Source organism: Mauremys mutica, chromosome 2 (assembly GCF_020497125.1).
Source record: "Mauremys mutica isolate MM-2020 ecotype Southern chromosome 2, ASM2049712v1, whole genome shotgun sequence".
NCBI lineage: Eukaryota > Metazoa > Chordata > Testudines > Geoemydidae > Mauremys > Mauremys mutica.
In genome coordinates, this window is record NC_059073.1 from 1,172,938 (window position 1) to 1,199,507 (window position 26,570).

General features: G+C 49.0%; 2 protein-coding genes across 2 annotated transcripts; both read left to right on the forward strand.

Moving 5' to 3' along the window:
• Positions 1 to 1,492: 1,492 nt before the first annotated feature.
• On the forward strand, positions 1,493 to 12,476 carry LOC123364493. Its single transcript, XM_045006680.1, has 5 exons — positions 1,493 to 1,663; positions 5,126 to 5,174; positions 5,420 to 5,474; positions 6,301 to 6,402; positions 9,426 to 12,476. The coding sequence occupies exons 1-5, from the start codon at positions 1,565 to 1,567 to the stop codon at positions 11,554 to 11,556; spliced, it is 2,436 nt and encodes an 811-aa protein (XP_044862615.1). The 5' UTR covers positions 1,493 to 1,564; the 3' UTR covers positions 11,557 to 12,476.
• Positions 12,471 to 25,837, forward strand: LOC123365071. Its single transcript, XM_045007701.1, has 4 exons — positions 12,471 to 12,753; positions 12,891 to 13,080; positions 14,621 to 14,854; positions 25,767 to 25,837. The coding sequence occupies exons 1-4, from the start codon at positions 12,562 to 12,564 to the stop codon at positions 25,835 to 25,837; spliced, it is 687 nt and encodes a 228-aa protein (XP_044863636.1). The 5' UTR covers positions 12,471 to 12,561.
• The last annotated feature ends 733 nt before the right edge of the window (positions 25,838 to 26,570 follow it).

The following is a 26,570-nucleotide window of genomic DNA, read 5'->3' on the forward strand; positions in this document are numbered from 1 at the left end:
AGCTCAGGAGGGTGTGAGGACATAAATGCCAAATGAGCAGCGCATACTTTCAATGCGTAGGATTAGTGGCCCATGTACCTTTCAGTACTGAAGAAATCTGTATGTTAGATACTGTTATTTTTCTTTGACCAGTATGTGCTGTATTGCTGTAATGATAAGAGCATGTTTCGAATTATGAGGCGTCTTAGTTAACCCACAGATTGTCGTCTTATCAACAGAAGAATTTTTTTGTTTAGTCTGAGCAGCTTTACTACCCTGTGGTATCTTTCCTCCAAATCGGAGCAACTCTGGATATTGGCATCCGCACCTGTCCCAATTTGCATATTTGTGGTGTTCTCCACAGGTGGGAGATCTGCTGTCGAAACAGACTGAACCTGCTCACTGTCCCTGCAATACAATGGAATTATTACGGGTACGGGTGTAATCAAAGTTTGGTGGGTTACACTCAGGCCAGGCCCTTGTCTCTGGCTCTTTAACGGAGCCCTGACTCTGTTCTCCCAGGAGCCCCTCTCTGCCTGAACACAGGTTGCTCTCACAGGCCCAGCTCACTAGGTGACATCTACCCTGTCTTTCCATCCAGACTCCATGGAAGACTGGAGAACTGAGCAGGATTATGACATCACAGGTATCAAGGAGACTGAACAGCTGTAACATAAGAACGGCCACACTGGGTCAGACCCAGGGGCCATCTAGTCCAGTATCCAGTCTGCTCTGCTCTGTGCCTCAGTTTCCCATCTCGAAAAGGGGGCTAATACTACAGACCTCCTTTGTAAAGTGCTTTGAGAGCTACTGATTGAAGATGTTAATAAGAGGTAGGGCTCTTTATTATCTTATGATATAGGGTGCTTTTCTTAAAGCGCCCACTGCTGGAGTCAAGTGATTTATTTGAGAATCTCAGCTCTTTATTTAATTTTATTTGTTAGCCAATTTTAATCCCTCATGGTTGAAAAGAGAAGCTGGAGAACGTGAATTGAGTGCACCCTAGCGGCTCAGACACCAGAAGGCAAATGAAGAGTTCCCCAGATTAATGTTTTTTGACGATCTCATTATTTGGAAGCCAATCTCAAAATTTTGGTGAGGCCCAGCTCAAGGGTTTGGAATGCTTGGGCTGGCTATACCGTGAACATTTTTGTGCCCTCGTACCACTAGATAATCACTTCAGGGCTGCTTCTCACTTCAGGCTGGGAGATTCTGCCTCAGTCACAGGGGTTTTAGGAGTTCCCACAAGTAGGGAAAAAATGTCCCTTGCCTAGGGGCTTGAGAGTCATAGAGCTTGGAAAAGACCCAGGGTTTTCCTGGGAAACCTGATGCCCTCTCTCCTGCCTTATTCTGAGCTCAGCAGCTCAGCCCCCTTGGGCAATTGCCACATCCTATCTCCTGATCTAAGTACAGCATTGACACCTCACAGGCAAGAGGGAGATTGCAGGAGAGCAGCCTCATTGTGACCTAGGGATGACATCAGCGCCTGCCTGATGCCAGAGCAGCAACCTGCCCTCAGGTGTAGCCTGGGTACTTGGTGCTGCTTTGAGTGTATCTCTGATTCTTAGTGCCTGAGCCCGGCGAAATGAGATCACTCCTCCTCTTTCTCAACTCTGCCTCCTGCCTAAGGATCCTGCTGCTCTTTCTTCTGTATTATGCTGTGATCAGGCTTGCCAGATCTGAGGTAAGTGAGGCTCCTTGAGAGATGGAAAGGCTGGATTGATGCCAGCTGAATGCAGGAACCAAACAGAAGTAGTTTTCAATCAGCAGGATCGGATCATCTCCACCCAAAAGTCCTCAAAGAGCTGGCTCAGGAGGTTATTGGCCCACGGACATTAATTTTTTAACCAATGTAGGATTCCTGAGGGAATTCCAGAAGGCTGGAAGTGTGCTAATGTTTTGTCAATATTCAAAAAGCTACGGGGGGTTGGCCTGGCTTCTTATAGGCCATTTAGCCTGAAATAATGGACAAACTGATATAGGATTCAATCAATAAAGAATTAAAGGACGGGAATATATTCAAAGCAGGTTAACAATGTTTTATGGAAAATGGGCCATGTCAAACATAGATGTGACAAACTTAGACTTTTGGAAGGTGCTGTGCTTCACACATTCCAAGGCAAGATGGGCCCATTGTGATCTTCTAGTCTGACCCTCCTGTCTAGCACAGGCCAAAGAACTTCCCCACAATCATGCCTAGGGCATGCCTTGAATTAAAATGTCCAATCTTGATTTAAAAAATTGCCAGTGATGGAGAATCAGTCCACCGTGAACTTGGTAAATTGTTCCACTGGTTAATTCCTCTCACTGTTAAAAATGGACACCTTCTGTCCAGTCTGAATGTGTCTAGTTTCAACTTCCAGCCATTGGACCATGTGAGACCTTTCTCTGCTAGATTGAAGAGCCCATTTGTAATGATTTCTTCCCCATGTAGGTGTTTATAGACCTTTCCTCAAACCACCCTTAACCTCTTTAAGCGACATTGACTGAGCTCCTAAACTCTATCACTATAAGGCATGTTTTCTAATCCTTTAATCATTCTTATGGCTCTTCTCTGAACCCTCTGTAAATTATCAACATCCTTCCTGAATGTTAGACACCAGAACTGGACACAGGATTGCAGCAGTGGTTGCACCAGTGCCAAATACAGAGGTAAAATAACCTCTCTCCTCCAACTTGAGATTCCCCTGTTTAGGCATCCAAGAACCGCAGGACATTTGGATTAAAAATTAGCACTATACAATATCAATGGAGCACAGGTTAAAGGGATTGAGAACAGGCTAATGGCTAACTGACAGATCTCAAAAAGCAGTTGTCAAAGGGCTCATTGAATGTTGGTGTTTCTAATGGGGCTCTGCAGGGATCAGTACTAGGTCTGATGCTATTCAATATTTTTCAATGACTTGGAAGTAAATACAAAATTGCTGCTGATAAAAATGTGCTGATGACACAAAGATTGGCAGAATGGTCATGCAGAGCGTTCTGGAGAGTTTGTTTGGCAAATGGGGCCCATTCAAACAACATGCATTTTCACACAGCCCGACACAGAGTTACACATGTGGGAACAAGGAGGGCCTATTCAGCTTTGGATTTAACGATCTTTAGCTTTGTATCATCTGCAAATCTGGCCACTTCACTGTTTCCCCCCTTTTCCAGATCATTTATGAAGATGTTGAACAACTCTGGTCCCAGTACAGATCCTTGGGGGACCTTGCTATTTATCTCTCTTCATAAACTCACCATTTATTCCTACCTTTGGTTTCCTATCTTTAAACCAGTTAGTGGTCCATGTGAAGACCTTCCCCCTTATCCCATGACAACTTACTTTGCTTAAGAACCTTTGATGAGGGATCTTGTTAAAGGCTTTCTGAAAGTTCAGGTACACTCTATCCACCGGATCGCCCTTGTCCACATGCTTCTTCACCCCTGTGACATTATGCCCCATATTCTTCATAGAGATATTGTTCTAGGGATATGGCATAACTAAGGTATGTTTTATGCAAGATGGGTCATGTGAGTTATCCTTGGAAAGGTTCTGATTTACTGAATGGGATTATCCTATTTGGATGGATGTATCATTTCTGTATCTGAAGTTAGGAATATGGGCTCTGTATCAATTACAAAAGTGCTTGCACCAGGGGAATGCCCCCAAATAGTAGGCAATCAGCCTGGATGGGCCATTAGGAAGGACAATAGGACATGGAAGATGCTAATCTTCCTCCTTCCTGAGAAGTTTCCTGGGATGCTGCTTTGACACTGCAGGGTCATGTGATCATGTCACCTCATAGAATTATAGAATCCATAGAATATCAGGGTTGGAAGGGACCTCAGGAGGTATCTAGTCCGAGCCCCTGCTCAAAGCAGGACCAATCCCCAACTAAATCATCCCAGCCAGGGCTTTGTCAAGCCTGCCCTTAAAAACCTCTAAGGAAGGAGATTCCACCACCTCCCTAGGGAACCCATTCCAGTGCCTTACCACCCTCCTAGTGAAAAAGTTGCTCCTAATATTCAACCTAAACCTTCCCCACTGCAACTTGAGACCATTACTCCTTCTTCTGTCCTCTGCTACCACTGAGAAAAGTCTAGATCCATCCTCTTGGGATCCTCCTATCAGGGACTTGAAAGCAGCTATCAAATCCCCCCTCATTCTTCTCTTCGGCAGACTAAACAATCCCAGTTCCCTCAGATGGACATCATTTTGGACTGGTGGTATTTTTCCACTAGGATGGAGGTGCAGGGGGGGGTGGAGTGTCAAACTGGGAGACAAAGGATTCCTGTCATAGCCAAATCCTATTGAAGGCTTGGAAGTGAGTTAATCTAGGTTCTTTCCACCACCTCCCTGCCCCATAAGGAAGCCTGCTGAAAACATCTGGAGAACTAAAGGAACTAAACTGTGGGGGAGGAGGGAAGGGGCCGAGCCCAGGAGAGAAAGATCTAGCCTGGGAAGGGAATACCTGGATAGTTAAGCTGCAAGCAGTGCAGTTTACTTTCAAGAAACTTTGCAGCTCTCAGGCAAGTGGACTGAGCTCATGCCAAACTGTTGTTGTTGTTTTTTGGTGTAAAACAGCTGCCGTTTAAGGATGATCTAGGGGTTATATCACACTTGTTTGGGAGGATTTGCATAAGCCATTCAAGACTTCATCACTCAGGAGTAGCATGGCCATCCCAAATGGCTGCAGAGAAAACCCCGATATCATGCATTCCCTAAATATGTATCCAGGAAACACTGTTGTCCAGATGTGGGATTTCTCCCCCACGGTCTGAATTCCGTGCATGGTATCTGGGGTTAGTTGCATACTCTGCAATCCTAAAACCTGCAGAGTTTGATCATCTCTGCAGGAGAGAGAACTTTGCAGGCTCTCTCCTTCAATGCTTATAAACTCTGCAGGCTCCTGGTACCAGCAATCCCTGTTTCTCCAACCCCTGGAGTGTTCCAGTGACCCCTGTTATGGTTTGTGCTTTGTGCCCTATATTGGCTGCATCATAGGAAAGCACAATGCCTACCCATGATGCCTCAGAGTGCAATATTCTCCCAGAAGGAAAAACTTCCCTCTGGCCCCACATGGCAATCATCTCTGGCTCATTGTTCTCCCAGGTTTATTGAGGAGTTCTCTTCTAACCTTGCTGCTTTCTCTGTGTGTGGCAGGCTTCTCCGAGGAAGAGGAGGCCCAGAAAGACAAAAAAGAAACCGAAAGGTAAGCAGCCCCTGACCCCACAGCTGCGGTGGCAGACTCAGGCCCCATGCAAAGCAAAGAAATAGGGTCTATTCCCCCACCTGCCTCCCCTCTTCCTGCGAAGGCACAGTCGTGCCCAGAGTCATGCAGAGGCACTGGCTGGGGCTCCGTTCACAGGCTGCCTCTGAAATCTGGAGCAATAGGCTGCTAAGAAGCAGAGGGTGCCCAAGCAGCTCAATGTCTCCTTTATGTCTCACTTCTGGCAGCTTTTGGTTGCTGTGCGCAAGAGGTGGAGGAGGCTGGTGCATCCCTAGAGACGTGGTAAGCAATGCCCCTCTCCATAAATCTGCAGTGGGTCAGTCGCCTCCTTTAGCGCCATGCAATTCATCCCCACCGAGGGGCAGTAGCCTGAGTAATCCCTCCCCTGCCCCGACCTATGTACCACGCAGGCAACTCTTCTCCTTTAGACTCCTGCAATTCGTTCCCACCCTGCAGAAGTTGCCATCTCTAATCCACCCCCACGCCTCGTACAGTGGGTCATTCCCTTCTCCAAGCGTCATACGGCTCATTTAACCCGGGGCAGTGGCGGGGAGGGGTAGATTGTGTCGACTGGACTGGACCATCCTCTCCTCCCAAGAGTGGGAGAAAATGTTTTCTGGGAGCAGCCCCGTGCACCCCGGGGAGGTGAGGTGGAGAGGTCAGGAGGAAGGCTGGTCTTTCTGGTACGGTGAGTAGGGGATCCAGCAGCACTTGGGTAATGGCCCCTCCTCCAGTCCCCCAGCATAGGTTCCAAGTAGGATCTGAACCCTGGACCTTCAGCTCTACAGCATAAAGCACCCCTTAGTGCTAAAGAAGTAGCTGCATAGTTGGTAGCTAGAGTAGGCTGTTATCCTATATGTTGATTAGCTTCTGTGGAAGGGACATGACTCATGCAGCCAGCAGGATAGACACTCACCTCCTCAGCACTAGACAGGATCACCTAACAATCCAGCTAACCCCAACCCAGAACATCCAAGGCCCGGGTATTGCAGGGGAGGAGGCTGCCTCAGTGGAGAAGGGGACAGGGAGCCTTTCGATGCCGCCCCTCTAGGTAAAAGAGGGCCTGAGGGCAGGGCCTGCACTCAGCTATCTGCTCTCTGTTCCACAGCTGCCCTGTGCCCCTGGAGAAGCTCCCCTTGGCTCAGAGCCTCTGGCTTCTTGAGAGGAGGCAACAGGACGTGGCCAGACACCTGGATGCAGTTCTGATACCGTAAGGCAACTGAGCGGGGGGCACCAGACTGGGGGCTGGGTGGGAGGGGATAATGAATGTAGAGAGGAGGGAGCAGGGAAAACCAGACACACCAGCATCCTAAAATAACAGGTGAGATACCAGTGAAAGTGAGGTGAGGGATTATCAGAAATTAAATGCAGAGACTACAAGTTGGGGTTGTGAGTAGGATCAAATCCTTCTGTACGGCAATATCTGCCAGCAGGCGACTGTCTCGAACCTGCCCGTGCTGTGTCTGAAAGAAAAAGCAATCCAATGACACGCTGTGAGGGGGTGTCCACCCCACCTAGGACTGGAAGGGGCTCAGGTGGCCAGGCAGGCCCATGAACTCCACAGGGTGCACCTGGAGGAAGAGCCAGGGAGCAGGGAATGGATTCCAAGCAGGCTCAGCTCGGCAGGGCCTATAAAGCCAGGAAGCTGGCAAGAGACAGGGGCCGCGGCTGGGAAAGGGCAGCCCCTCCCTGGGAAGAGGGGGGAGTGTTTGGAGCAGGTGCACCCAGAGCAAGGAGGGGAACCAGGAGTAGTAGGAAGCAGTCCAGGCTGGGAGAGGAAAGCCCAGAACTGCTGGGTTGAGGGTCCCTGGCCTGGAGCCCGGTGTGAAGTGTGGGCCCAGGTTTCCCTACCAGCCACCGAGGGCACGGCCCAGACCGGCGGGGCGTTGAACAGGAGGTCTGTCTGGGTCACTGTGGGAGTGACAGGCAATTGAAGGACTGTACCCTGGAAGAGGGGGAAACGCTGAGTGGCCTAGCCAAGAAGGGGACACTGCAGTTCCCGGAATGACAGAGAGATGATGTGACCACATGCGACAATTGGAAGGGGCATTGGCCTCGAGAGCTAATCCCCAGAGTAGGCTCCAGACAAGCAGTGAGTGGGACACCACGTGATACACCCCAATCATGAGTCATCAGCTGGGTTCAAACCCAGGACTTTTAGGGCCATAGCACAGTCCTCCACCACCAGAGAAACTCCATTAACTGGGAGCAATAGTAGGTTGTTAGCCTCTAGTGTCAGCCATTAGAAGAGGACAGTTTTCCAGTGGGTTAGAATGTAAGAACATAAGAACAGCCAGACTGGGTCAGACCAAAGGTTCATCTAGACCAGGGGTCTCAAACTCAAATGACCCCGAGGGCCGCATGAGGACTAGTGCATTGGCCCGAGGGCCGCATCACTGACACGCCCCCTTGCTGCCCCTGGCCCCACCCCCAATCCACCCCTTCCATGAGGCCCCGCCCCTGCCCTGTCTCTTCTCCACCTCCTCCCCTAAGCGCGCGCAGTTTTAATAAATATATACACTCAGTAATGCACCTCACTCAAAGGACAAAACACGCACTTAGATTTACTGCCTAAGGCTCTGGGAGGGAGTTTGGGTGGGGGAGGGGGTCTGGATGCAGGCTCTGTGCTCGATGCAGGCTCCAGGCTGCGGCAGGGGGTGGGGGTGCAGGCTTTGGGACGGAGTTTGGGGATAGGAGGGAGTGCAGGGGTGAGGGCTGTGGGGCTGAGGGCGAGGGGTACATGATGCAGGAGGGGGCTCAGGGCTAGGGAAGAGGGTTGGGCTGTGGGGTGAGGGCTGTGGATGAGGGGTTCATGATGCGAGGGGGCTCAGGGCTAGGGAAGAGGGTTGGGCTGTGGGGTGAGGGCTGTGGATGAGGGGTTCATGATGCGAGGGGGCTCAGGGCTAGGGAAGAGGGTTGGGCTGTGGGGTGAGGGCTGTGGATGAGGGGTTCATGATGCGAGGGGGCTCAGGGCTAGGGAAGAGGTTTGGAGTGTGGGGTGAGGGCTGTGGATGAGGGGTTCATGATGTGGGGGCGCTCAGGGCTGGGGCAGAGGATTAGGGTGTGGGGGGATGAGGGCTCTGGCTGGGGCTGAGGATTAGGGTGCAGGGGGATGAGGGCTCTGGCTGGGGCTGAGGATTAGGGTGCAGGGGGATAAGGGGTTCATGATGTGGGGGTGCTCAGGGCTGGGGCTGAGGATTAGGGTGCGGGGGGAATGAGGGCTCTGGCTGGGGCTGAGGGTTTGGGGTTGGAGAGGCTCAGGGTAAGGGAAGCCTGCCTTGCCAGTACTGGCGGAGGGCAGGCACTAGGACCCTGCACCCTAATCCTCAGCCCCAGCCAGAGCCCTCATCCCCCCACACCCTAATCCTCTGCCCCAGCCCTGAGCGCCCCCACATCATGAACCCCTCATCCCCCCGCACCCTAATCCTCTGCCCCAGCCCTGAGCGCTTCCCTTCCCCCCCCCCCAGCCCGGCCCCGGCGGGTCCCGCTTCCCTTCCCCCGGCCCGGCCCCGGCGGGTCCCGCTTTCCCCCCCCCTTACCCGAGCGCGTCTCCGGCGGTCCCGCTCAGAGCCGCGTGGTGAGGGGGCGGGGCTGGGAGCTCCACGCCGAGCGCAGCGCTCAGCCCAGAGCTCCCAGCCCCGCCCCCTCCCCACGCGGCTCGGATCGGGGCGGGGCTCAGGCGCTCGGACGGAGACTCGGCGCTCTATGCGCCGAGGCTCCAGGAGAGGGGCGGAGGCGGGAGCCTCCGCTTTTCTCTTGGGGGCCCCTGCGGAGCTCCCCTGGGGAGCTCCGCGGGCCGCAGGGAAGAGCTCCGCGGGCCGCATGCGGCCCGCGGGCCGCATGTTTGAGACCCCTGATCTAGACCAGTATCCTTGGCCTTCACAACCTCCTCTGCCGAGAGTTACACATGCTCACATCTTCCTCACCCAAAGCAATTGTTGTTAGCTAATCTTTCTGTTAAAATAGCACTAGATCCCCAATCAGGCTCAAGGCCCCATTGTGCTACGTGCTGCACATGTGCGTGTGACGAAGGGGTTATCGTTCAGGATAAAATGAGTGCCGGCTCCCCCTCTCAGTCTTTCGTTACCCAGTTGAGGTCCTTGTGTCAGGGTGTGGTGTGCAATGCATGCCTAGGCACTGCCCCATTGCACTACTGTTGGAAAGCTGTGCCCAAGCCCTGCCTTTGCTCAGCAGGGCCATGTCCCATCTGTCCCTGTCTGCTCTCTCCCACAGGCCGAGTGTGTCGACATCTGCCACGAGCCAGTTCTCCTACTCCTCTAGGGAATCCACCAACTCTGCCCTCTGGAGTCAAAGCTCCTTTTCCCTGAGAGAAGCCTCCATCATTCAGTCGGAGCCCCTCTGCCACACAGGGGAGATCATGCCCTTCGCGAGCTGGGAAGGATCCACCCATCCCATCCAAGACCAGCCTCTCTCCAGGCCTCCTGCCCACGGCAGACGAGACCGGGGAGAGCAGACCATGGGTCTGGACCAGACTTCAGTCCATAGCTCAGACTTCAACATCTGGCAGAAGCATCTGCAGAGGCGACTTGGGGCTCCACAAACCCCCATCCCGGGGAAGCCATTGCTGGGTAAGCGAGACACCAATCATCTATTGGAAGTAGACCCTGATCCGCCCAAATGTGGATTTCCAGCAAAGGTCCCGGAGCCCCTCAGATCCAACACCAGCCCTCAGCGTGCACAGGAGATCCAGGAGCCATGTGTCTGCCCCTGGGGACCCCTTCCCCAAAAGGCCCATAGGATCATGGCATCCCCTGATGCCATCCTGGCCAGGTTTGTGCCCACAGCGGGGGTCAAGCTGCAGGATCACGTGGCTCAGAAATGCTGGCAGATCCAAACGAAGGCCTTTCCTAAGATGGTGCGAGAGTCGCACAGGGATGCTCCCCTCCGGAGAGAGACTGCCCTGCCTGGGCCACTCCACCCCCGTAAGGAGCCAGGCAAGCACAGGACAGCGGCATTCCCAACGATGGGACAACAGCCTGACCACCCCGTCGAACTCCACATAAGGCGTCAGCATCCGGTCATGCAGAGGGGGCTGCTCACCCTGGACCCAGAGCCCCTGGCAAAGCTGCCTCACACCGTCCCAGCCAGGGGAGCCCGTGTGGAGTTCAGTGAGATGGAGACCGATTTCTTGCAGATGGGGAGGCGAAGCACAAGCTCCTCTTCTTCCACACGTCCTCCAACGCCAGTGGAAGATACCACCATGGAGACGGGCAGGAATGATGGTGTGGCAGGAAAGCAGACTAACCCACAGCGCTGCACTCTGCCAGCAGGGGTGGGTCTGACATCGCCACCTCCAGGAACCGCAATAGCAGAGAAGACACTCGCAGCGACACTCCAGATTTATAGGAGCGAGTTGAGAAAGCCCCTTACCAATGTGAGCGGCACCAAAGGGACTGAAGAGAAGCTGGAGCTGCACATGGAGAGGAAGGTTCTCTTGGGAGAAGGCTCCTGCCTGCGGCCAGGGGCACAAGCAGGTGAGGGCAGGGCAGATCTTCCCAGGACCCAATGGCACCAGGTTGCCCCAGAGGCACCAGGCTCTGAGCAGCTAACAAGATCCACCCTTGACTCTCTCATTGCTGGGCAGGCTGCACACGACCTGCAGATCAAGCAGCTGACGGAAATGTTGAGCAGCTCCCGCCCCTTGGCGGGCCAGGTCTCAGTTTGCCAGCAGTGCCGCAAGGCATATCCAGGAAAGAGGAAGGGTGAGAAAACTGCAAAGGAGACATCTGCTGAGCTGCATGGTGTTCGAGACATCATGCATTCACGTGGGTTCAATGGAACTGTGAATTCAAAGCTCTCCAGGGACCAGCCACCAATCAGAGTCTGCGAGAAGTGTGGTAAGCATCGACGGAAGAGACCAGCTGGCTCTGCAGGTGCTGACTTGCCGGGAAGATCCCATGGAATTCCACAGCGATGGACTCCAGGAGACTCCTCAGCATCATCCAACCACAATAAGATGCCAGTGCTGTGGCTCCTTCCAGCAGACAAGAGCAAGAGGCGGGATGGAAAGGGGAAAAGGGCTCCCCGCAAGCAACCAAAGATGGTGTCCGTTGCAACGAGTACAACAGGGCTTTCGCAAGCTGGGGAGAAAGCAAGTGAGAGTCCTGACGGTTCTCCCTCAAAGTCACCAAAGGCCTCCAGAGCTAGGACACCATCCCCTTCAAGGAGCAAAGTTCTCCAAAAGATGTTAATGTGCCTGAAGCAAACCTTCAGCAAGCTGCAACACAAAGTGAAGTCCCCAATGTCCAAGGACCCTCGTTCCAGAACACCTGACACTAAATTTACAAAGCCACCCTTTTGGAAGGCAAGGGCCTCCAAGGGTGTCCGGTTTCCATACTACTGAATCCCACCCTGCCAGCATGCCCACTAACAGCAGGGGCCCACAAATTCCTACCTCTCCCTATCATCCAGTGGGCCCGGTAAGCATGGGCTAAAGTGGCTGAGAAGAATGGCTTCTTGTCCTGGGACACAGAGACTGATGTATAAGTGACTCTCCTTGGGGTATGACATTTAAACCGAGATTCCAAGATGAAGGGGGGCCTGGGAGCTTTGATGAGACTGAGGGTGTGGCTAGCTCACTGGATTTATTACTTTACTTCATGCGGTTCAAGAATCAATCCTTCCTTCAAGATGAGCTGATACTAAATTTACAAAGCCACCCTTTTGGAAGGCAAGGGCCTCTAAGTGTGTCCAGTAGTACTATTAGGGCCGTACCGTCAATCAAACCCAAACCGGCCCTTTGACCCCTAAAAGCTCGCCCCTTACCCCTTAAACCCCGCCCACCTATCACCAGAAGTCCCACCCACAGGGTATTACTTCCAGGGTCAAGGAGGACACACGACCGGAAGCAAAGTATGTCATGTGACCCCTCTAAGAACTCCTCCCACTTCCCTCTGCCAATCAGGAGAGGATTCGCCCTCATAGGCCGACCCGGAGAGGGGATTTGACCAATCAGGGGTGTTCCAGGGTGGGGTGATCCATCCAGATGTGGTTCGTGTGACCCCTCTAAGAACTCCCCCCACTGCACTCTACCAATCGCGATGGGTTTCGGCCGCGTAGGACCACCCTGAGATCAGATTTGACCAATCGGTGGTGTTCCGGGACGGGGTGACCTGTCCAGATGAGGGTCGTGTGACCCTTCTAAGAACTCCTCCCAGCGCCCTCTGCCAATCAGAGCGCAACACTATCACCCCATAAGTCCCAGCACCAGGGCAGAAGAGGCCATCTTTTACCAAGGACGCGTGCTTTAGAAATCGTGGAAGCATGGACTCCTTCACCACCCCTGGTGAGAACTTCAGACTTTGTGTTAGCACCGAGGGCCTTTGGACTTGTGTGGAGAAAGCGCTACATGAGCGACAGTTCCCACGAGGGCCCTTTGACTCAGCCCTTGATGGATACGCTGGAACCCAAAACCCAAACTCTCGTGAGGCACACCGATGAGTGTGATGGCCTCTCATTGTCCGCCCCCCTAGAGGTGGAAGGTGAACGCAGCTCAGGGGAGTCATCGGAGGACAAGGTGAACGGAAAAGACATTGCTCAGGTAAATGAATGATTAAGAAGTGACTGTTGATGATGGGGTGTAATGGGGTTAGGAACCGGGGGGTGGGGTGGGTTGTGTATATTTAAAAACAAGGAGTGGGAGCTTACACTGTTTCTTTTCTGAAAATCTCTCCACAGCTTGACGATGCCTTTCTAGAGGACCCAGAGGCCCTGGACAGCATTGCATCAAGCAGCGAAGATGAACCGGGCTCTCCTTGTTTTTGCTCAATGCCGGTACAAATTGTTGAAGAGGACTCCAAGGATGACGGCTATGAGGAGTTTAGGCGGCTTGGCATGGAACTAACTGAGCCAAGGCCACGTCGTGAGCGTAAAAAAGTCATGCGGACTATTGTACGTGTTGCTGTTTATGCTGTCCTTCATCAGTGCCTTAGGGAAAAGCTTTTTGAAGATTGTGAGGGCTGTGTCATAGATGCACCAGCACAACAGCACCATGACTGTGTGACTTGGACTTCAGTAGATCTAAACTTCAAGCTCCGGCGCCTGTGTGCTGAGTTCTGTTTGGAAAGCTTATTAAACACTGTTCTTGCCATAGGTTATGCTACGCAATGTCTGTGCCTACCCAAGAACATTTAGCGTAAGGGGTGACCTTGATAAATGCTGTGCAATTTAGTGCAGACCCTGGCCGTGTTTTAAAGAAAATGACCAAACCGGAAGATGCCTGTGTCACATTCTTGACTTGAACTGGGACCGTATAGAATATGATTGCAACCAAGGTCCTGTAGTGGCACCAAATCTTTTGTAAAGGGGGTCATATAAGGGGTCTAAGACCAGGTTATGGGTTGCTGGTTATGATTATGCTGTCTGTATGAATGTGTCATTTTGTAGTTGAAGTTATGAATATTGGCTTTATCATGTCTGTATCTCAAACTTATTCTATGCTTCTGGGTGACATCCCAGACGAGTTGGTGTTAGCTCTGCCTAGCCTGCTTGATGGCCCATTAAGGACCATCAGCTACACAATTGACCCATTGAGAGAAGGCAGATACCTTGTAAGTCAGCAAAGTATGCAGGAACTTGCCCATGTGACTCCAGACTCCATTTTGCTTGTAATTTTCCACAGTAAGGACAAAGAGGTATTCTTACACCTGGAAAAGACTATAAAAGGCTGATGCCTCATCTCCAGCTTGTCTTCAATCCTGCTTCTTACCTCTGAAGGGACTTTACTAGTATCTGAAGCTCTGAACAAAGAACTGATGACCCGTCCCAGCTGGGGATGTACTCCAGAGACTTAATTTAAACCTGCAGTTTATTCTATCACTGCTACAAGCCTGAACCAAGAACTTTGCCATTATTGTATGTAATTGATTCCGTTTAACCAATTCTAGCTCTCATCTGTATCTTTTTCCTTTTATGATTTTATAGATTTATAGATTCATAGATTCTAGGGTTGGAAGGGACCTCGAGAGGTCATCGAGTCCAGTCCCCTGCCCTCATGGCAGGACCAAATACTGTCTAGACCAGCCCTGATAGACATTTATCTAACCTGCTCTTAAATATCTCCAGAGATGGAGATTCCACCATTTCCCTTGGCAATCTATTCCAGTGTTTAACCACCCTGACAGTTAGGAACTTTTTCCTAATGTCCAGTCTAAACCTCCCTTGCTGCCGTTTATGCTCATTGCTTCTTGTTCTATCCTTAGAGGTGAAGATGAACAAGTTTTCTCCCTCCTCCTTTTGACACCCTTTTAGATACCTGAAAACTGCTATCATGTCCCCTCTCAGTCTTCTCTTTTCCAAACTAAACAAACCCAGTTCTTTCAGCCTTCCTTCATAGGTCATGTTCTCAAGACCTTTAATCATTCTTATGGCTCTTCTTTGGACCCTCTCCAATTTCTCCACTCTTTCAGTACCTGTTTCCCCCAATTACAAGGTTTCATCCTGTGAGTTTATTGACGCTGAAACCGTGTGTGTGTCTTGGAAGCACGCAAAAGACCGGTACTCTGTCTCTGGCAATACCAACGTCTTCATAGCCTGTTTCACCACCGCTTATGCCCGCTTAGAACTATACAACCTCCTTGAGAGGTTGCAAGAGTGGTTCCTGTACCACGACACTGACTTGGTGATATTTGTGAAAAGGGAGGGTGAGTGGAATCCCCCTCAGGGGGGATTATTTAGGGGACCTCATGAGCGATTATTTCAATTAAAAAATAATAATCTGTGTACTTTTTTCTGAATTGGTCTTTTTTTTTAAAAAACAAACAAACACCAAACATCAATTGTCTTTAAACCCCTTACCTGGGGTGCTTTATTGGGTAACATGGCTGTGAAAATTATCACAAAATACATGTCTGTGCTTGTTGAAACCTGTTTTGAGCAAGGCTAGGCATGCCCAAGGAATATCTCATCGGTAAATGTCTTTTCATAACCTTTTTCAAAAGCTCCTTTGGTTTTAGATAGTCTCACGTGGTCGCATTTCTCAAAGGAAGAGGCACGTGACCTTTGCTGAAAATAGCTTGAAAGGCCTTGGATACCTCACCACTCGTCTTGTGTTTTTGACCTAAGGCCCAGGCATATTTGGATAGAATGTCTATCACTGTTAAGATGTACTTAAAACCGCTGTTGCATTTGGAGAACTGGTGCATATCCACCAAATTTGCCTGCCATTGCACATCCACATATGAACCAATGGTCTTGTTTCTTTTAAAATGCATTTGAGCCGGTTTGTGTAAAGTGAAAAAAGAACAGGAGTACTTGTGGCACCTTAGAGACTAACAAATTTATTTGAGCATAAGCTTTCATGGGCTACAGCCCACTTCATCGGATGCATGCAGTGGAAAATACAGTAGGAAGATATAGATATACACAGAGAACAAGAAACAATGGGTGTTACTATACACCCTCTAAGAAGAGTGATCAGTTAAGGTGAGCTATTATCAGCAGGGGAGAAAAAGAACTGTTTGTAGTGGTAATGAAAATGGCCCATTTCCAGGGCCATTGACAAGAAGATGTGAGGAACTGTAGTGGGGGAAAAAATAAGCCCGGGGAAAGAGTTTTACTTTATGTAATGGCCCATCCACTCCCAGTCTTTATTCAAGCCTAATTTAATGGTGTCCAATTTGCAAATCAATTCCAATTCAGCAGTCTCTTGTTGGAATCTGTTTTTGAAGTTTTGTTGTTGTAATATTGTGACTTTTAGGTCTGTAATCAAGTGGCCAGGGAGATTGAATTGTTCTCCGACTGGTTTTTGAATGTTATAATTCTTGATGTCTGATTAGTGTCCATTTATTCTTTTACATAGAGACTGTCCGCTTTGGCCAAAGTACATGGCAGAGGGGCATTGCTGGCACATGATGGCATCTATCACATTGGTAGATGTGCCTGGTGGCGTGGCTGATGTTGCTGTGGGATTGGGGGCTGTCTGTAGGCGAGGACAGACCTGTCTCCCAAGATCTGTGAGAGTGATGGATCATCCTTCAGGATAGGTTGTAGATCCTTGATGATGCACTGGAGAGGTTTTAGTTGGAGGCAGTGGCGGATTAACAAATTTGCCACCCCTAGGCCCTCAAAAAATTGCCGTGCCCCCTCCCCACCCCGTGCACCAGCTCACCTCTGCTCCCCCGCGGCAAGACTGGGAGGGGGTGGGGAGAAGGGGACTTGTGGCACGCTCGGGGGTTGGTGGCGGTGGAGCGTAGATGAGCTGGGATGGGGAGCGGTTCCCGGACCCCCCCAGGTTACTCCCCGCACCCGTGGGTCCAGCTCACCTCTGCTCCGCCTCCTCTGAGTGTTCCGCTACTCACTTCTCCCTCTCTCCCAGCACTTTAGCGTGGCGCGCCTGGGAGAGGAGGCGGGCCAGGGATTTGAGGAAGGGGCAGAGTTGGGGAGGGGGCGTGAGCAAATTTGCCGCCCTAGGCCTAAGCCTTGTTGGCCTAGGCGATAATACGCCGCTGGTTGGGGGCTGAAGGTGATGGCTAGTGGCGTTCTGTTACTTTCTTTGTTGGGCCTGTCCTGTATTAGGTGACTCCTGTGTACTCTTCTGGCTCTGTCAGTCTGTTTCTTCACTTCAGCAGGTGGGTACTGTAGTTGTAAGAATGGTTGATGGAGATCTTGTAGGTGTTTGTCTCTATCTGAGGGCTTGGAGCAAATGGGATTGTTTCATAGACCTGGGCTGTAGACAATGGATCGAGTGGTGTGGTCTGGATGAAAGCTGGAGGCATGTAGGTAAGTATAGCGATCAGTAGGGTGGTGTTTATGTGGCCATCCTTTATGAGTGCTGTGGTGTCTAGGAAGTGGATCTCTTGTGTGGAATGGTCCAGGCTGAGATTGATGGTGGGGTGGAAATGTGTAAAGTGTAAGTGTCCCTGTCTGAAAGCCTGTCTTCTATGTAAAGTTTTGCTATGCTTTCTGGCCACTTGAGAAAGAGGGTTCACCCCGCCGAAGCTCCCAACTTCCCCGGGGGTGTAATATATTTTCTTTAACAGAGCTGCCTGTGTAGAAATGACTGTTACTGGTACCGTCTTTTACTAACACAAATATGAAAGGGGACACATTCATATTGACACATTTAAATAAATAAATGTTATTAATCGCTTGGTTTCACATGCCGTTTTACAAACCCCTGTAAAAATGGACACCACGACCCCTACCATAAGGGAGTCTGAGCTGGTCCATTCTTCCATTTTGTCCTTTTCCGGATTTTCCTCTTCAGATCTGTGTCTCAGACATGAGCAAAAACAGCTGATGCTACCGCTGTCAGCTCTCAAAGGCCTCTAGTGGGACGGACAATGAGAGGCCTTCATGCTCATCGGGGTGCCCCACGAGGATTTGGGTTTCGGGTTCTGGCGTATCCATCAACAGCTGAGTCAAAGGGCCGTCGTCGGAACTGTCGCTCATGTAGCGCTTTCTCCACACAAGTCCAAAGGCCCTCGGTGCTAACACAAAGTCTGAAGTTCTCACCAGGATGGTGAAGGAGTCCATGTTTCCACGATTTCTAAAGCACGCGTCCTTGGTAAAAGATGGCCTCTTCTGCTCCGATTGCTGGGTCTTATGGGGTGATGGTGATGCGCTCTGGTTGGCAGAGAGCGCTGGGAGGAGTTCTTAGAGGGGTCACACGACTCTCTTCTGGGCAAGTCACCCCGCTCTGGAACACCACCGATTGGTCAAATCTGCTCTCAGGGCGGTGCTGTGTGGCTGAAACCCATCGTGATTCGCAGAGGGCAGTGGAGGAGTTCTTAGAGGGGTCACACGAACCACTTCCGGATGGGTCACCATGCCCCGGAACACCCCTGATTGGTCAAATCCCCTCTCCAGGTAGGCCTATGGGGGCGAAACCCCTCCTGATTGGTAGAGGGCTGTGGGAGGAATTCTTAGAGGGGTCACATGACACCCTTTGCTTCCAGTTATGTGTCCTCCTTGACCCCAGAAGTAATATTCCCCATGGGTGGGACTTCCAGTGACAGGTGGTCGTGGCTTAAGGGGTCAAGGGGCAGGGTTTAAGTGGCCAAGGAGAAGGGTTAGGGTTTGATTGATGGTAGGTCCCTCATACTATTTCCGATTTCCATACTACTGAATCCCACCCTGCCAGCATGCCCATTAACAGAAGGGGCCCACTAATTCCACCATCTCCCTAGCAACCAGTGGGCCTTGTAAGCATGGGCCAAAGTGGCTGAGAACAAGTGCTTGTTGTCCTGGGACACAGAGACTGATGATAAGAGACTCTCCTTGGGATATGACTGATGTTCTCAAGTGCTTGTTGTCCTGGGACACAGAGACTGATGATAAGATACTCTCCTTGGGGTATGACTGAGGGCTGATGTTCGCAGGCCTGCTTTGGCTACCTGCAGCAAGCAGATAACTGCCAGGAGAAGGATCCCAGCCTATGCAAAGAACAGGGTGCTTGCTGCTTGGACAGCTCAAGAAGGCGTGAGGACATAAATGCCAAATGAGCAGCGCATGCTTTCAATGCATAGGATTAGTGGCCCGTGTACCTTTCAGTACTGAAGACATCTGTATGTTAGATTCTGTTAGTTTTGTCAATATTCTGTTTAACCCCAGATTCCAAGATGAAAGTGGGGCCTGGGGCTTCAATGAGACTGATGGTGTGACTAGCCGGGAGTGTGAGGAACAGTCTATGATCTGCCCTCACATCCCAGAGACGCTTGTTGTGGTGCCCCCAAGCCCACAGGGCGGGTCCCTTGTTCCCCTTAACCCTTTTCCATTTTTCCTTGTTTTCCTTACAGTTGCTGTTCAATAAATTGTATTTGGTTTGAACTTTATGTGCTGATCAGGGGTAGGGAAGCGGCCAGTGCAGAGAGAGTACCCCGGAGTGGGGCCATCCCCGAGCACACAAGAATCTCCACTTTCATTTAAAAAATAGTAAATGTCTAGCCCGTCATGCTTCAAAATGGGACCCCCCTAATGGTTCAAAAAGTATAAGGCAAATCAAAAGAATCCCCCAGATAATTTTAAAATCTCATGATTCGGGACGCCTGCCTTGTTTGAATGTATTGGGTCGGCAGTACTTGCCGATATGTGCGGGGTATGGAAGCACTTATCTTTACAGCCAAGCAACTAATTCGTGGGGAATAATTTAAGCTGTGAACCCATCCCATTGCCTCTTCACAAATTCTCCCTAAAAAGCTTCCAGGGCACTCAAATTTATCCCTATTTCAAAAATAATCGCGGGGGGAGTTCAATGAATAATTCTGCTTCAGGAATCAGTTTGCTAGTTAAAACTCACTGTGTGTGGATTGGACACTCGGGTCATATGACTTCATTCTGTTCCCTGATTGGATGAGCAGAACTCCAAGAAATCTGATTGCTAGCGTGAATGCTCTCCTTTCCTTTTCCGGAATGCTGCTGTATCACACAGGCCAGAAAACTTCCCCAAAATAATTCCTAGAGCAGCTCTTTTAGACAAACATCCAGTCTTGATTTAAAAGTTGTCAGTGATGGAGAATCCACTACAATCATTGGTAAATTGTTCCAATGATTAATTACTCTCTCCAATATCAATGTATGCCTTATTTCACACGGGCTTTCTTCAAGATGGTTTCTCTCAACCACAGTCTCCCAGCAAAGTGGTGCCTGGCTCCCCCTTGCTCAAGCCCTCTTCCAGGGGCCCAAAGGTGCTGGTGGTTTTGTTTTGTTAGGTGAAAGAATGTGGGGTTGTCTGCCCCTTTCTTTTCTAGCCCCTTGAGTCTTGGAAGCTGATTCTTCTAAAGCAGTGGTTGTCAACCAGGGGCACGGGGTCCACAACTCCTGTCAATATTTGCCTAGTTTTACAGCATGCTACATAACAAGCACTAGCGAAATAAGTACAGGTTAAAATTTCATACAGGCAAAAGGAGAAAGTCAGCAATTTGTCAGTAAGAGTGTGCTGTGACACATCTGTATTTTAGAGCTGATTTTGTAAACTAGTAGTTTCTGAGTGAGGTGAAACTTGGGGGTACACAAGACAAATCAGACTCCTGAAAGGGGCACAGTAGACTGAAAAGGTTGAGAGCCACTGTTCTAAAGGATCCCCTCAAAGCAAAGTTTATCCAAGCTGTGAGGAAGGAGACCTGAAGTCTGTTGGTGAAGGCTCCGTGTGTAACCCACACACCTCCTGGGTGTGGTGTCCTGTCCCTTCTAGTGGCACCAAGACCACTTAATGAGAGAGAGCTAAAATGCATCTGTGCTGCAGCCTTTTAGCTCATGTGGTAGAGACTCATGCAGTAAGTTCCAGAGGCCCTAGGTTCAAACCCGCTCGCCACCAACAGGGGTCTGTCAATGTTACAAGTGGGGGCTCGTCTTGGATTTTAACCGGGAAGTCTCTGAGCTCAGGACGTGCTTTCTCAGCGAGGGGAAGTATGTAACCCACACACCTCCTGGGTGTAGGGTTCTGTGCTATCTAGTGGCTCGAGACCATTTAGAGACAGTTAAATGAGTCTGCTCTACAATTCTAGCAACCAGCCAGTTGGCTCTTAGATCATGCACTAAACTCCAGAAGTCCCAGGTTTGATCCTGCCTGCCAGCTACCAGGGTCTGTCAACATTACATATGATCTACCCTCCCCTCACTTGTCTTTGCTGAAATGTAAATTGCTTGGTTCACTACCATCTCCTTCCCCTGCTGTCTTGATGACCCTGTTTGCTGCTTATATAAACCCCCATTCCTTTGTTTAGGACAGATCTCTTTAACAGCATTTGCCTAGGAGCAGTGATGAGCTGCCAAAATCTTAACAACCGGTTCTCTATAAAAAGTTCTACTCCCCTACTCTCCTTGCGCTACATTGATGACATCTTCATCATCTGGACCTATGGAAAAGAAGCCCTTGAGGAATTCCACCATGATTTCAACCATTTCCATCCCACCATCAACCTCAGCCTAGATCAATCCACACAAGCGGTCCATTTCCTTGGCACTACTATGCTAATAAACTATGGTCACATAAACACCAGCCTATATCGGAAACCTACTGACCGCTATACTTACCTACATGCCTCCAGCTTCCATCCAGGACACACCACACGATCCATTGAGCTATCTTGATTATCACTACAAAAGTTTGTTTTTTTTCTCCTGCTGATAATAGCTCATCTTAATTAATTAACTTCTTTGAGTTGCTTGGGCATCTCCCACCTTTTCATGTTCTCTGTTTGTGTATATCTCTCCGCACTATAAGTTCCATTCTATGCATCCGATGAAGTGGGCCCATGAAAGCTTATGCTCAAATACATTTCTTAGTCTCTAAGGTGTCACAAGTACTCCTGTTCTTTTTGCGGATACAGACTAACATGGCTCCTACTCTGAAACATGCCAATTTAGTGACTGTTTGGAAATTTGAATTGAAATTGAAACATTAATACATACTTTAAAAGCATATACAGTGTATGATAAAATACGTGTTTCTGAAAGTATAATAGATGTGAAAAGTATGAACCTAGACTAGCTTCCTTATACAGCTGTTGTTTTTTATGATAATGCCAGTGCATTCATTTCCATGATGTTGGCCAACCTAATAATTTCAAATCATGATTTGTAAGCAAAGTCTCAATGAGCTCTCCCTGACAACTAATGATGAGCTGGAGGCTGCAGGAAAAGGCTTCAGGACCAGAATGTATTTACCTTCACACCTAATCTACCTAGGTATCCAGCAAACAGAGCTGTGTTGCCCAAGTGATAGATTTTGGCTGGGGTTGGGTTACAAATCACTTGAATGCGGGGGGTGGGGTTGGGAATGAAATGTTGTTTTTCTTATTGTATGAGTAAAAGGCAGTAGAACTGTATTAGCCTGTGCTGATTGAGGGCATCAAAAGAGAGGGTGGGGACCTGTCCCTCTCCACTGTTTAAAGACAGAGCTGATTAGGCTCCACAGATAGTCTTTTGTTCTGTTAAGTGACCACTGCAGCTGAAATCACTGATAATCAGGTCTATGTGCTTAGTCCTGCTGTGGGGACAGTGTTCCTGTGGGGACAGTGTTTTTGTGTAAAAGACAGCCCAGACTGCACTAGCAGCGAGGTTCCCCCACCGAGAGTTCAGCTGAAATCACTGAGAGCGGCAGGGCCACCCAGAGAATTCAGGGGGCCGGGGCAAAGAAATTTTGGGGGCCCCTTCTATAAAAAAATTGCAATACTATATTCTCCTGGGGGCCCTTGTGGGGCCCACTGCAAATTGCCCCACTCGCTCCCCCCCACGGGCGCCCCTGGGAAAAATAAACCTTCCGCATTTCGGCACAAACCCAGTTTTGAGAAAACTTCTTTACAAGGTATCACTGGTTCTCAGCATCAGCTAGTGCTAAAAGGCACTAAAGCTCATTAAATGGGTTGGACAAATATTTTCCATCAAAACTTTTTCTGGATCGAAAACTAAGGGTTTTTAAAAAGCAGAAAAAAATCACCGACAATGTCTGCTTTCCTTCAAAAAATTTTAATTGAAAAGCTGAAATTAGTCTGCCAAAACCTGAACATGGTTTGCGGTTTCAGAAGTGTGTGGCCAAATATTTGCTGCTTGCTGTGTTTGATTGTTTAAAGAAACAATTAAAAAATTCTGCTTAAAAAAAAATTCAAAACTTTTGAACCATCTCAGCTTGTAACCAAACACCTGAGCAGAGATTTTTCCAGGTTTCTGATACTCTGCTGGCTTCCTTGACTCATATCTGTCTCCATAACTTTGGGTTCATTTAGGTTAGGACATAAGAACAGCCATACTGGGTCAAACCAAAAGCCATCCTGCCCAGTATCTGTCTACTGACAATGGCCAATGCCAAGTGCCCCAGAGGGAGTGAACCTATCAGGTAATGATCAAGTGATCTCGCTCCTGCCATCCATCTCCACTCTCTGAGAAACAGAGGCTAGGGACACCATTCCTTACCCATCCTGGCTAATAGCCATTGATGGACTAAATCTCCATGCATTTATCTGTTTCCTAGAGACTGACTCCATGTGGTCCCTCACAAACTGGAGACGGTTACTGTGGGTTTGTCTTTAGTATAGCTTATGTACATACGCCACGAACTGAGCATTTGAGCTTGTTCCAGAATCTGGGATGAGCCTATGTTATCAAAATTGAAATGCTCAAAATAGCACATGCATGTGAATGGACACCGGCTGCTAAAATTAAATTAATCCAGGGGTTCTCAAACTGGAGGTCAGGACCCCTCAGTGATCCATCCCCTGTTGCCCATTCCCAGCTTCTGGCAAACAGGCTAGGGACACTCAGAGCATGGTGTTGCATCCCTCCCCATCCTGGCTAATAGCCACTGATGGACCTATTCTCCAGGAATGGATCTAGTTCTTTTTTTAATCCTGTTATAGTTTTGGTCTTCACAGCATCCCTTGGCAAAGAGTTCCACGGGTTCAACTTTATGTTGTGTGAAGAAGTACTTCCTTTTGTTTTTTTAAAACCTGCTGCCTATTAATTTCATTGGGTGACGGCTAGTTCTTGTGTTATGTGAAGGATTAAATAACATTTCCTTATTCACTTCCTTCACACCAGCCAAGATTTTATAGACCGCTATCATATCCACCCTTAGTCCTCTCTTTTCTAAGATGACAATTCCCAGTCATTTTAATTTCTCCACCTGTTTCATACCCCTAATCATTTTAGTTGCCCATCTCTGTACCTTTTCCATTTCCAATATCTCTTTTTTGGGATGGGGTGACCAGATCTCCTCACTGTATTCAAGGTGTACAAGTACCATGAATTTTATATTTTCTGTCTTATTATCTATCCCTTTCTTAAAAAAGCAACGGTTTCAGAGCAGCAGCCGTGTTAGTCTGTATCCGCAAAAAGACCAGGAGTACTTGTAGCACCTTAGAGACTAACAAATTGATTTGAGCATAAGCTTTTGTGGGCTACAGCCGATGAAGTGGGCTTGAGCCCACAAAAGCTTATGCTCAAATCAATGTGTTAGTCTCAAAGGTGCCACGAGTACTCCTGCTCTTTTTAAAAAAGCAAACACAATGTTGGGAATCATTGACTGCCGCTGCCCATTGAGTGGATGTTTTCAGAGAACTATCCACAATGACTCCAAGTTCTAATTTAGACACCACCATTTTGTATGTATAGTTGAGATTGTTTTCCAATGTGCATCACTTTGCATTGATCAACATTGAATTTCATCTGCCACTTTTGTTGCCCAGTCACCCAGTTTTCTGAGATCCCTTTGTGACGCTTCCCAGTCTGCCTGGGACTTAACTACCTTGAATAGTTTTGTATCATCTACAAATTTTACCACCTTACTGTTTACACATTTTTCCAGATCATTTATGAGTATGTTGAGCAGTAATGGTCCCAGTACCGACCCCTCAGGGATACCACTATTTATCTCTCTACATTCTGAAAACCGATAATTTATTCCTACCCTTTGTTTTCCATCTTTTAACCAGTTCCTGATCCTTGAGAGGACTTCCCTCTTATCCCATGATGGCTTACTTTTCAAAAGTCTATTTAAATTAAATACATTTTAAAAAAATGTATATGTTTTTAGAAATCTAGACGTGTTATATGTTTTGGTGTAACTTGCATTATCCTTATGTTAAATTTGCATCATCGTAACAAAACATTTACTTTATTCATATCTGTTTTATATATCTCATTGGTCCTGACACCCCCGCCCTGTAAATTCGAACACCTCCCCTAATTTCAATTCCTGGGGAAAACATTGGGTACCTCACAAGGCATATTTTGTACAAAGATTATTACCATCGCATGTAGGGTGTGACTAGAGGGCTGCTTTGGGTCACACATGCTCAGTAGGGCATCTCCAAGGGTGGAGGGCCAATTCCACTCCCAAATTTTAAAAAAAGGGGGTGCCAACTTGTTCTGCCAGTTCAGCCAGCCCCAGAGAGAGACAGCCATATCGGAAGGGTGCTGAAGATCTCTGCCCTGAGGGCTGATGTTCGCAGGCCTGCTTTGGCTACCTGCAGCAAGCAGATAACTGCCAGGAGAAGGATCCCAGCCTATTCAAAGAACAGGGTGCTTGCTGCTTGGTCAGCTCAAGAGGGCGTGAGGACATAAATGCCAAATGAGCAGCGCATGCTTTCAATGCATAGGGTTAGTGGCCCGTGTACCTTTCAGTACTGAAGAAATCTGTATGTTAGATTCTGTTATTTTTCTTTGACCGGTATGTGCTGTATTGCGGTAATGATAAGAGCATGTTTCGATTTATGAGGCGACTTAGTTAACCCACAGATAATCGTCTTATCAACAGAAGAATGTTTTTGTTTAGTCTGAGCAGCTTCACTACACTGTGGTGTCTTTCCTCCAAATCGGAGCTACTCAGGGTACTGGCATCCGCACCTGTCCCAATTTGCATATTTGTGGTGTTCTCCACAGGTGGGAGTTCCGCTGTCGGAACAGACTGAACCTGCTCACTGTCCCTGCAATACAATGGAATTATTACGGGTACGGGTATAATCAAAGTTTGGTGGGTTACACTCAGGCCGGGCCCTTGTCTCTGGCTCCTTAACGGAGCCCTGACTCTGCTCTCCCAGGAGCCCCTCTCTGCCTCAACACCGGTTGCTCTTACAGGCCCTGCTCACTAGGTGACATCTACCCTGTCTTTCCATCCAGACTCCAAGGAAGACTGGAGAACTGAGCGGGATTATGACATCACAGGTATCAAGGAGACTGAACAGCTGTAACATAAACACGGCCACACTGGGTCAGACCAAAGGTCCATCTAGCCCAGTATCTGGTCTTCCGACAATGGCCAATGACTGGTGTTTCAGAGGGAATGAGCAGACCTCTTTTTAAAGTGCTTTGAGAGCTACTGATTGAAGATGTTAATAAGAGGTAGGGCTCTTTATTATCTTATGATATATGGTGCTTTTCTTAAAGCACCCACTGCTGGAGTCAAGTGATTTATTTGAGAATCTCTGCTCTTTATTGTATTTTATTTGTTAGCAAATTTTATTCCTTCATGGTTGCAAAGAGAACCTGGAGAACGTGAATTGAGTGCACCCTAGCAGCTCAGACACCAGAAGGCAAATGAAGAGTCCCCCAGATGAATGTTTTTTGAAGATTTCATTATTTGGAAGCCAATCTCATGATTTAGTTGGGGCCCAGCTCAAGGGTTTGGAATGCTTGGGCTGGCGATACCGTGAACGTTTTTGTGCCCTTATAGCACTAGATAATCACTTCAGGGCTGCTTCTCACTTCAGGCTGGGAGATTCTGCCTCAGGGGTTTTAGGAGTTCCCACAAGTAGGGAAAAAATGTCCCTTGCCTAGGGGCTTGAGAGTCATAGAGCTCGGAAAAGACCCAGGGTTTTCCTGGGAAACCTGATGCCCTCTCTCCTGCCTTATTCTGAGCTCAGCAGCTCAGCCCCCTTGGGCGATTGCCACATCCTATCTCCTGATCTAAGTACAGCATTGACA

What these genes read in the sequence shown, in the direction of transcription:
- LOC123365071 (XM_045007701.1), top strand. Translation starts at nt 12,562, where the DNA reads ATGAGCGACAGTTCCCACGAGGGCCCTTTGACTCAGCCCTTGATGGAT. An exon ending in ACGGAAAAGACATTGCTCAG is followed by an intron (nt 12,754 to 12,890) that starts GTAAATGAATGA and finishes ATCTCTCCACAG; the next exon opens with CTTGACGATGCCTTTCTAGA. An exon ending in GCCAAGGCCACGTCGTGAGC is followed by an intron (nt 13,081 to 14,620) that starts GTAAAAAAGTCA and finishes CCACTCTTTCAG; the next exon opens with TACCTGTTTCCCCCAATTAC.
- LOC123364493 (XM_045006680.1), top strand. Translation starts at nt 1,565, where the DNA reads ATGAGATCACTCCTCCTCTTTCTCAACTCTGCCTCCTGCCTAAGGATC. An exon ending in GACAAAAAAGAAACCGAAAG is followed by an intron (nt 5,175 to 5,419) that starts GTAAGCAGCCCC and finishes CACTTCTGGCAG; the next exon opens with CTTTTGGTTGCTGTGCGCAA. An exon ending in CTGGATGCAGTTCTGATACC is followed by an intron (nt 6,403 to 9,425) that starts GTAAGGCAACTG and finishes TCTCTCCCACAG; the next exon opens with GCCGAGTGTGTCGACATCTG.